This window comes from Pseudoliparis swirei, chromosome 17, assembly GCF_029220125.1.
Source record: "Pseudoliparis swirei isolate HS2019 ecotype Mariana Trench chromosome 17, NWPU_hadal_v1, whole genome shotgun sequence".
NCBI classification, from domain to species: Eukaryota; Metazoa; Chordata; class Actinopteri; order Perciformes; family Liparidae; genus Pseudoliparis; species Pseudoliparis swirei.
Window position 1 is genome coordinate 16,521,638 of NC_079404.1, and position 11,706 is coordinate 16,533,343.

Consider the following 11,706-nt stretch of genomic DNA (forward strand, 5'->3'; position numbering starts at 1 on the left):
AAATATTAGTGTGTATATATGTATATATATATGCATTTATGTGTGTGTACAGATACATTTACACTACTGTTCAAAAGTTTGGGGTCACTTAGAAATGTCCTTATTTTTCAAAGTAAAGCACTGTTTTTTAGAACTAAGATAACATTAAATTAATCAGAAATACACTCTATACATTGTTGATGTGGTAAATGAGTATTCTCTGTTTTTTAATGAAATCTCTACATAGGTGTATAGAGGCCCATCTCCAGTGTTTGAATGGCACATTGTGTTATCGCCTTAGAAGACTAGCGGAGGGTTATAAAACCCGGTCATCGTATGTTAGCATAGCTGAAAACAGTTATGCTGGTGAGAGAAGCTATAAAACTGGCCTTCCTTTGAGCGACTAGTTTGAAGAACAAAATAAACATTTCAAATAAAAATCATTATTTCTTACGTTGTCAATGTCTTAATTACATTTTCTTTTCATTTTGCAATTTATTTGAAAAATAAAAGTGAGTTTTCATGGAAACCACGAAATTGTCGGTGACCCCAAACTTCTGAACAGTAGTGTATGTGTGTGTGTGTGTGTGTTGTGTACGTCAAAGCTTGTGAAAGATGGCGAGCTGTTGTCTTCATCCGACGCGTAGTCCTCTCTGACCACCTCTTCTGAAGACGGTCCACCAGCTCCAACGGTGAAGTTGTGATTATATCTGAAGACGAATCGTCACGCAGCTCTTCTCTCCACTCGCTCTCTTTTGGTTTTCTCTCCAGGTGTTGCAGATTTGCCCGAAGGACATGAGAGCCGACATTTGCGTCCACCTCAACCGGAAGGTGTTCAAAGAGCACCCGGCCTTCCGGCTGGCCAGCGACGGCTGTCTCAGAGCGCTGGCCATGGAGTTCCAGACCATCCACTGCGCCCCCGGAGACCTCATCTACCACGCCGGGGAAAGCGTGGACAGCCTCTGCTTCGTGGTGTCGGGATCCCTGGAGGTCATCCAGGACGACGAGGTGGTGGCCATCTTAGGTGAGTTCACCGTTCCTGGTGGAGGTCTTGTCACTAAATTACACTGAGCCTTTATGATATCATTTAAAAAATGCAATTCATCACTTACTGTATATGTTTTTAATGAAAGGCGGTCAAGGCTTCCTATCCCCCCCACTGACCTGCCCCAGATCTGCTCAAGTTGTCTCTTCTGATTTCTTTAGCTTGAATTAAAAAATGTGACGGTGAAGCAAATATTTAGGCTGCAGATGTGCAGCTACATTATATCTCTGCTGTCAGATTGTATTACCTGAGAGACCCAAAAATATGGCAGTGATGACGGTGTAAAGAAAAAGGTTTGTCACACTGGCCTCCGGCTCCGTTCTAACAAAACGGTTTTGCATAGTAACAATATTTTTCTGTTACTAGAAATCGTCCTTTTTCTCGGACTGCAATGAAAACAGATGTTTGGGGATGGTTGCCCGCTGAGTCATGAACTCAGGATTCGTACAATAATCTGTTTGTCACAGACTCCCCTCAGCAAGAGTTTTAATGGGCAGTAAAATGAGACCATACCAGACCTGAGTAGAGTATAATTAAGACCTCTGTGAAGTACTCTGGACTGTAACCCACGCATAATGGGCATTGAGAAGGAAATAACCAGACCAATTGCCGATATTTGCAAACCCAGATTTTTTTTAATGATGCAGGCTATCTTTATTTCTCAATATCTAGAAGAAATTATCTATTGTTTCTTGCCGACTCATGGCCTGGTTAAATACCAGGAGATTTTTTTTCCTCCTATTTACGACCTCATCATTTTAATTTGCCAAATGATTGATGAGTGAATAATGGATGGCCCGCTCCGGCAGGCCCGGAGACACCGTGGTGGGCGTTTCTCGTCAATAACCTGCCGTCGGTTCCTCTTTGCAACGATCAATATACTGTAGTGCTAATACCATTGACCCGGCTGGAGACTGTAATGCAGCCTGAAGTCATGATCAAGTGACTGTGAAACCGATTCTCATTAGCCTAATGGCGCTGTAGATCTGAAACAACATGTAAAGCACACAATCAAGTCCGACCGTCCATTCATCCTCAGCCCGCCGCTGTTTGACTACACGCAGCGGCTCTGAATGTGTTAATTATTTACTAACGTCTGGAAACGGGGGGGATACTTTGATTATTGCTTTGGTAACTTTATGTTTTTTCTATAATATGCAGCTTTGTTAGCTTTTCATCCTGTGGTTCAAAGAAGTAATTGGATGCCTGGATATGTTCTTGCATTGACACCGTGTGAGAAGTTGTTGATTTTAACTATTGATCACATAACACTGAGATGGTCACGTCGAGCCTTTCAAACTTCAAATTGGGTTCTCGTATCGCTCACTGGTTTATTAGCCTGTGCTGCACAAACGACGACATGCTGAGCATCTATGAGTACAAGTGTTTCTTCAAATATCTAATGAGTGTTTTTGCAAGTTTATACTATAATTAATAGCTTATGCAATAGTTAATATGTAATGCTAATTATCTGTTGGTAATATAGGCTGTCTGCAAACTTTCAGGTTGCCAGGTTGTGAAAAGAGATCCATCTGCATGACACTTGCTTTGTTACTTATACTTGTGACTGAATTAATATCAATAAGTTGATGATACGGACGCTAATTGGTCCAGATTGCACAGACTTGTCAACCCAGTTTGTGTTTCAACCTGTGGATGAACAAATCGGATAATTGGACCATTTCACCGAAGCTCGAGCTATCTGTCCACCCTGTGCACGACGTAGTAAACCCTCGTGGGGGCACGTTCATATGATTGGTTGAAAATGGAGGAGACATTTGATTGGTTACAGATCCCTGTTGGAAAAGAATGCATTCGGTGTCTCAAAAAACACAAACGCAATGAAGTTCACACACAACGAACAGTTTGTAAATGCAGGTTTAATCTATTTTTATAAATATAAATGTAACAACATCTAAATAGGGGTTTTGATCAATTTAAAATCCTTAAAATAAATAAATGAATGCCTTTAAGAACTGCAACCACAACCTGGCATCCCAAAATATATTCTAATAAAACTAATTTATAAACCATTATTCAAGCCTAATTTAAAATTAATTTCGAAAACATTAGAAAGGGAATTAACGTGTGAATTATTCCTCCATTACTTTACGTTTTGGACCAATCACCTGGTTCAATCGATTTCCTCTCTCTGCAGGTAAGGGAGACGTATTTGGGGATGTTTTCTGGAAGGAAGTGAATCTCGCTCAAGCCTGCGCTAACGTCCGAGCTCTGACCTACTGCGACCTCCACGTAATCAAACGAGACGCCCTGCAGAAGGTGCTGGAGTTCTACACGGCGTTTTCCAACCACTTCTCCAGGAATCTGCTGCTCACCTACAACCTGCGAAAAAGGGTGAGTGACTCTTCAAATGGCAGCAAGATGGAGAAGTTCACTTCCCGATGTGGGCGTCACGCTGTACTTTCAATGTCTGAAGAACTTCTGTGGACTTTGAGCTTGTTAGTTAATAAATAAATAAAATTCTCAGTCGATTCTCTTCAAGTTATGAACAAATATTGTTCACTATTCTGTTAATTGGAGCTCCTTTTTGATCTGTGACCATCATTCTTAATAAGAGCTTGGCCTTTAAATGGTCGTCCTGCATCCTGTTTGTATCTTGATTACAAGTCATTATTGCCGCACTTGGCCTCCCAGAGGTCACATAGTAATACACATGGTAATTACATCGTAATATAGTATATGTTGGCGAGTACCGGTACAGATTTGTCTCTCTGATTCAGAGAAGAAAGGTTTGATCATTTTGGGAGAATACGCTCAGTCTGTTTAGTGTTAGAGACGAAGCTTGATAAACACAGTTGTGCCTGTCAGATAAATATGAAGCTTCACCCAGGTGATGGTTAGCAGACCTCAGCACAAAGACTAAAAAGCACTCAAATCCACCTAGCAGTGTTTTGAAAGGCAAACTAACTGTCTCCTGGCTTCACATCTAACTAAATACAGGTTATTATCAAGCTTTGGGCAAGAAATTCCAAAATGTGTCTGCAAGCAGGAACATTACACATACAATTCCTTTATAAAATGTAAATGCTATATTCAATAACACAAAAAGAAGTATCTAGCTGGGCACAAGCTCATGAACAGCGAAAAAACCAATACCACAGTTCATACAAAAACCCAGTTCATCAAAACGTCAATGTACATTAAAGCTCGTCCGACATCCTTCCTTCAGAAATGAACAGCTGGGCTCAAAAAACTCAAGTGCGGCTACCAATCATTACCTCATCAAAAGTAAGATTAGCCTGCCCATGAGAGTACATGCAAGATTGAATTGCTTGCATTTGAAGAGGCAATCTCATCTGCTGCCTTAAACTCACAATTCACCCGGGTCCAATACCATCTGATTGTATCCAGAGAAGGATTGAATGAGGAGCTTCAAATGGAGCGGGTGAGGTTGTGTTCTTGACTTGGGAGATGGGCGGAGGTTCAAGATGGAAAACAATAGATTCAGCTATGAGATCGAGACGAAAATGTATGTTTTCTTCCTCTTTTCAAAAATTATGCTTAGGTGTTGATGACAAAAAAATGCTACAAATAGATGAAATATCCACATTTGGAGCTATTAAAACACGTGTTCTTCCGAGGCTGTGAACACAAGTTGTTTGATGGAATACTAGACTCTCCTCATGAACACAGTAGCCCGATGGCCTCTTTTCCTCACTAGACACTGCATTTCCTCATCGAGGGATTCTTTAATAGGCTTTTCTAAAATGCTGTAACATTCGTTTTTCTGTCTGTTTACAGAAATAGTTTGACATTTTGTGAATTACGCTTAAAGGCGTTTTTGCAGGGAGTTGGATGAGAAGTAGAGGAAGAGCAATAAATCACCCGGGGCCACACATAATACAGGTGACAAGAAATTGCTGTACAGAATCTTTTTTAAATGTCACAATTAGTATGTATCTTGGTCTCAATTCAGATGAAAACAAAACAAAAATAATCTGATAATTTATTTATGTCATTGCTTTATGTACAATGATCATGAGCCAATATAATGTGGCTTCTACAGTCAAATATCAATTAGTATTGGCCTTAAAAAAACATTTGAATGTCTGTACACTTCATATGAAGCTACACGCTGGTAGCTTAGCTTAGCATAAAGGCTGAAAACAGGGGTTTAGGGACTTCCCCTATTTTGTGGTTGTGGTTCTTTGGTTTTTGTGTGGATTAAATAAAACAATAATTAGTGAGCTTTAGAGGTTTCGGTAGACATCTTGTCTAACTCTTTGTGGGAATGCAAGTAAACATACAGGACTGTCTCAGAAAATTAGAATAATGCATTCTGGATTCATTACAAATCAATATCCTATCTAATATCATGAAAAAGTATACTAGTAGGTATTAAACAAATCAACACCTGGAAACACATTTTCAAATGTTTGATTTTGATCAGCCATATTAAAAGAATAAAAGGATCACAATATTCTAATTTTCTGAGACAGTCCTGTATGTCCCAAAATACCAAACTATTCCTTTTTAAAAAGGCATCAAAAATATTACTAACAAGAACATAATTTTTTGGGCTATAACATAAAGCAAAAATTATTCTGATAAAAAAATCCAAACTCAAGGACCATATACTAGATTTTTCCAGAGCTTTAAACCCCATCACTCAGTCTTCATTTCCTTTTCTTAGAGATTTTCTAGGAGCTGTTTTGATTCATCCATAAAGTACTTTAAGGACTTCTTAATGTGCCTCATACGTTACATATCCTACAGTCTTAAACCACGTGGCACTGTAAAAAGAAAAGTCTAATAAGTGGACCGTAAGTATTTCCAAGATAAAGAATGAACGATTTCTTCAGCATTAAAGACTCATGGGAGAAGGAAAAACTAAAACTACCCAAGAACATACAAATAGATATATTTGTATCTTTTAATTGACAAAGGCTCATTAGTTTTTACAGAGATAAGATGATTTATGAAATCCAAAGTACAGCAGGAAAACTACAAAGATAAAACTCTTAATTCGCCGCTGAGTGATCAGCTAACGGTGTCGCGTGTCTTTGCCGCTGAAGCCCGAGGCATGATGTGAACCTTCCCTCTGTGTCGGGGGTCCTGCCTCATTAAAGGTGACATTTACAAAGCACACACATTTTTGAAACATCGCCAGTCTTCCACACACACCAGTAAGACGGATACACATGTTCATTGGAAATGACGTTGATCGTGTTTTTGTACTTTCATTTCACCACTTAATCCGATTTTGAGGAAGCATACCCGTTTTTTATTTGCTCGTGTACTTTCATCCTTCAAAACAAACCTGATTATGATGCCGTTGGTCACGGGAACTGTACATTCTCTTGCAGATCGTCTTCCGAAAGATCAGCGACGTGAAACGAGAGGAAGAGGAGCGCGAGAGGCGTAAAAACGAAGCCCCTCTCAACTTGCCCCCGGACCACCTGGTGCGTAAACTCTTCCAGCGCTTTCGACAGCAGAAGGAGAGCCGCCTGGTGCCCGGAAAGCCAGAACTAGATGATCACGATATCGAGAAGGGCCCGGTGTACGTGGACATCCCCATAGCTAAAGCAGCCATCACAACTACCAGCGTCGTCACGGTGACGGAAAGCCCCGCAACGCCCTCCCCTTCGACGCCTTCATCTTCGACAACCCCCAACTGTGCTCCCGCGGACCAGTTGAAGCTGAAGGTACCAGCACCCGTTTCTCTGATAGGGGGCCGCGCCAATGAACCGGTCACGGTCAAAGGCTGGGGTCTCTTCAAGGAGTCCGTGGTCAAAAGCGACAACTGGAACAAAGTGTCCAAAGCCGAGTCCATGGAGACTTTACCCGAACGCACCAAGGCGCACGAGTCCCAGACGTCTCTCAAGAAGACGGACTCGTGCGACAGCGGCATCACCAAAAGCGACCTGCGCCTGGACAAAGTGGGCGAATTCCGCCTGACGCCCCAGGACCGCAGTCCCGCGCAGCCTCCAGAGGCCCGGCACCCCTTCTACCCCATCCCGGAGCAGACGCTCCAGGCGTCGCTCCAGGAGCTCAAGCTGGAGCTGAAGGACGATCTCAAGAGCCTGGACGTCCGAATGTCCGGTCTGGAGGCGCAACTCACGGAAGCACTTAAACTCCTCAAAGCGAGGCGGTCGAGCACCGGCTCTCCGCAGCCACTTTTTGACCTTTCTAGGCCGGCGTCACCGGAGCTGGAGAAAGAGGACATCTTCTCCTGAGGGGTGAACGGTTAACTCGTCAGGTTAACCCGAGCACTCGGAATCCAGTGAGATCCAGATGACCTGGATAGCCGAGGCTGCATCGGGCACACCTTTTTTAAATATTGGGCAACAGCGTGGTCTTCAAGACGCACCGGCCTTTACCGCGCGGGGGGTTGTGTGCCCGCCCATCAACGAGGGGACGTAGCGGTCGTAGCCCAGATTCTGTAGTCGTAACACTGGACGCTCGGAGGTTACGAAAACACTGACAGCTCGATGTTTGTACAGATGTTTGATTTATTTTTTTCTATCGCACTTTAATGGAAAAAATAGCTCGAGCGGTTAGATTCTTATCTCGATTTCAGAGAGCGTCATACGTTGCATCTCTGTTGGGAAGAGAGTAGAAACAGCATGACCCACCGGTTTGTGATGAATCGTTTGTATGAGATTCTCTGCATGTCGCATACACTAGACATGTGCCTCAGATTTCAGATTGTGCATTTTTGATTCTTTGAGTCCACACAGCAATGTCTTTTGCATTATTTCACCACGACAGTGGGAAGGGACGTCTTACCAGATGTTGAAACAGAGTAATTTCCTTCCAGCAATTGGTGAACTCTTCTTATTATATCTACTGCCAGGAGAATTATGAATTATACAACTCTGGCCAAGCAATCACATTTTCAAAGACATTTTTCAGCAGTTTATAATTCCCATAAACCATGGATAGATGAAAAGGCAGCAGTGAACAAGTTATCCATCTTTAGGAATATCTAGTATTTGTTTATTATTTTAACACGACAACCCCCCATGACCCATGTATATGATACATACATGTCGAATGAGAGCTATGCATTTTTAGCTTTGGTGATGCAGATGGTACTGATGACGTCTCTGCCCCTTCACTTACTGTCAAGAACATGATGATGAATGTCCTTTTGCACAATATTTCTACAAATGAATTGTATTTATAATTTAAATTTTTTTTTAAAGTAGTCATTGGAACTTGCTTTAGTGACGATTCTCGCCTTTTTATTTAGGTACATTTGTGTATCACACCAGTTAGCCTGCATGATGTAATGTCTCTGTGAAAACATTCACTGGTGGAAACAAACAAACGTCCCATGACAACACAAGAAACAAGTTGACGAATAATAAGGGACCCAAATACAAAATTATCAGGCAAAGAACTAGCGTTCTCCTTCAGGAATCTATTTGCTTTATTTAAAAGGAATAATTCACCCTCAAAATTATTATTTGTATATCGATTACTCGCCCAGTGTTTTAAAATTCTTGAATACCTCCTCGTTAAGAAAGACAAAAAAACTTTGTTTACACAATTTAATTGGGTAATATTAATTGGATTTTACAAAATATTGAATCCTTCATTTTCCTTCTCATAAAAATATATAAAATCAAATACATTAGATCCAGTTAAAACCAATGCATTAAAAAAAAGACGGGTACGTTTGTTAAATGCGATTTTCTTTATAAAAAAATATTATTTCAATTTGACCAAAAAGGAAAACAGAACAACGAGCTTACAAGATAACACAATAGGTGTTCAATTATTTAAAAATCCTTCTTGCCTGTACTTCACGGCAACACTGTTTAACTGATGGAAGGATGCATCCTAAATGATATTGATAACCTAATAAATCAATGTAAATAAATCAGTTAGGAACGCAGCAGAGAACAGGCCTCGGTGTGGGGGATGGAGTGAGCCAGAGGGAGGACAAGTGCTGGACAGCATTTCTGTGGCATCAATCATTCATTACAGAGCACGAATAAGTCCACAGAAAAAGATCAAATAAAGCGACAATTATGCATATTTAGCTGTTACAGTAGAACTTTCAATTTCAGTTGAGTCTCTTAAAATAAACTATGAATAATAGAAGAAAGTCATGAGTAATTTTTTTTAACCATCAAATGCTTTCGTTTTTTCCCCAGCAGATTTATGAAATCCAGAAAATAATCGTCAGTCAGGATTTTAAGTATACGGTCTTTTACATGGCACAACCATCATTCTATATTATTTATTATTCATATTTATAATTTATGTTCCTTTTCTCCGATCGAGACAAAAGACGAGCTGAGAGACGACTGAGGGAAAAGGCGCCGAGCGATTTCCTCTTTTCCTCCGACGTATTCTGTGGCTCCATTCTCATCAAAAATTCAGCTTACTTAAAAATAAATGGGCTTGTCATCACAGAAGTGAGAAGTCACTTAGTTTACAGCCGGTGTCTGTCGGTATGCTTTTACAAAGATCTTGGTCTTTTGGAGAGGGAAAAGCACGAATGTCATTTACGACTTCTCGATCACTCATAAAACTGCCGCTCAAGCAAAATAAGGAATTCGGAACTAAAAAAGGCAGAAAAGCGTAAGACGCAATAACATTTAATGTAACGTTGTACAGTCTTTATCAAAGCTGTCATGTCTTTAAATCTAAAAACAAATTGTTTAAAAAAAGTGTATTTATTACACAATCACTGCTCCAGTTATTATGATTGATCAAATTATTAATCTATTACGACGTCATATCTGTGTGGTAAAAAACAACCTCGTAATAATGTGTTCTTACTCTAGAAGTGAGTGGGTTTGAAGGTTTGAGTGGCACCACTGACATACATGACATGCTATGGCTAAAAGTGACGGTTGTGATACTCAGGTGAGGCTGATTAATACACTTTAAAGCTACTACAATGAACTTTGATTTGGTGTTGCTTTTGGCGACCCCTGTGGACACAAGTGGTAGTGTTGTGTTAGAAAAGCTCATTTTACTACACAGTTTCTGGTTAATCTTTGTGGTTTTGCAGCTCAGGCAAACCGCTAGCGTGGCTCTTTATTTAAAGCTCTATAGCGCCTTTAGCAGCAAAGCTTCTTCATCACACGTCTCATTGGTTTAATACAACATGTAAACGTTATGATTGTACGGGAAGTTATGTGCCGGTGGGCGCTTTGAACTTTGGTCTGAGCCATGCTAGCAGTTTCCCCCTGCCGCCAGTCTTTATGCTAAGCTAATTGGCTTCCGGCTCCATATAATGCAGTTATGAAAGAGGCATCGATCTTCTTATCTAACTCTAAAAGCACGTGAATAAAAGCTAAAGTATTCCCCTTAAAATAATTAGTTTTGACTTTGTTGGGTCAGTCCGTGTATTGAAAGACAACGCTTTTGACTTTTTCTGAAAGGTAACCTGTGAATTGTGAGCTTTAGTCTAGAGTATATATGCATGACGGCTAGAGAGGACACTTTAAATCACGCTATGTGGAGTTAAAGGTGAACAACAGTTAAACTGTTTCAAATAAATCTAAACAAATTAAAAAACTTTAGCCTGCACTAACTTTTACTAATACTAACAACAATGAGGTGCTGTTTGTTAATGTGATTCAACCATTCTAAACCCGCATGTAAAATATTTATTTTCTTCAACAGATGACAATTGAATTGTTTTCTTTGAAAGTACTTATGGTGGAATATTGTCTTGGTGGACAAAATAAACCAGTTTCCCTTCACCAATGACAGATGAATGACAAAATTGGTAATATTTGTATTGTAGTATTTTTAAAACTTTCCTTTTTGTATAACAAACTGAATCTTAAGCTTAATCTTTTTGTTGCTGTAGTGTGTTGCTCACTACGATACACGGTCAATATACAACTCTCTTTTAGTTGTTTAGTATCCAACAGAACCAGATCAATATGATTATTTACTACGAATCAGTAAAATGATCCATTCAGCAGAAAAAATCAGATTTTGTGTCACTATTTGAATGCAACACAACAAAGTATGTGGCAGGCACTTCCACCGACGCCTGCTTTTCCTTCTTTTCCCCCCCCCGACACCATAAAATATGCGTTGCTAAAATGGGATGGATGGACTGCGGAGGCACTCTAAAACTCAGACCGGATCCTTGAAAGCAATAAGAAGTTCCGTGATGTAACATTCATAAACAAATGGTGGCAGAAATAGGAGAATCCTTTTATAGTCCTGCACTTCCACTTCATCACATTTACCTTAATATGACTCCATCATTACATTGGATTGCTCCTGAGAAGCATGCAACACTGTGCCTTCATAATATTGCCCCGTGATCCTTTTTTTTAGGCCTGCAGTGAGAAAAAAAATACAAAATTACTCTTTAAAAAAAAAGAAGATTTGAAAACAGCATTATTTTTGTAGTCAGCTCCTAAAAAAGCTGCCAAGTTATCAAACCCCGATATTATCTCTCGCTCTCTCTACGTATAAATATATATATGCACAAATTATATTGCAACGTTTAGATTCTTAAAAGTGAAAAGTTTGAATTTGGTGTATTTATGTAATATGCACATGCCTCTGTGTTCACACACGTCACATGATGAAGCAATGTAACTATTCCAAGCACAAGGGGGAACTCTTTGTTCTGAGCTGTGACACTGTACTATTCATAATAAATATTTTATACATACTGTTCTGTCTGCATGGCGTCCGTTCATCTGCCGGTCTTTGCGTTTCCGGCTCCCATG

The 11,706-nt window shown here is 40.1% G+C and overlaps 1 protein-coding gene across 1 annotated transcript in view; it reads left to right on the forward strand.

Moving 5' to 3' along the window:
- kcnh1a (potassium voltage-gated channel, subfamily H (eag-related), member 1a) overlaps nucleotides 1-7,221 on the forward strand; it is a 43,019-nt gene extending 35,798 nt beyond the window's left edge. The window contains exons 11-13 of the mRNA XM_056435555.1: nucleotides 751-1,003; nucleotides 3,183-3,379; nucleotides 6,352-7,221. Coding sequence (XP_056291530.1) covers nucleotides 751-1,003; nucleotides 3,183-3,379; nucleotides 6,352-7,221 — 1,320 coding nt within the window. The remainder of the gene's footprint in view (nucleotides 1-750; nucleotides 1,004-3,182; nucleotides 3,380-6,351) is intronic.
- The last annotated feature ends 4,485 nt before the right edge of the window (nucleotides 7,222-11,706 follow it).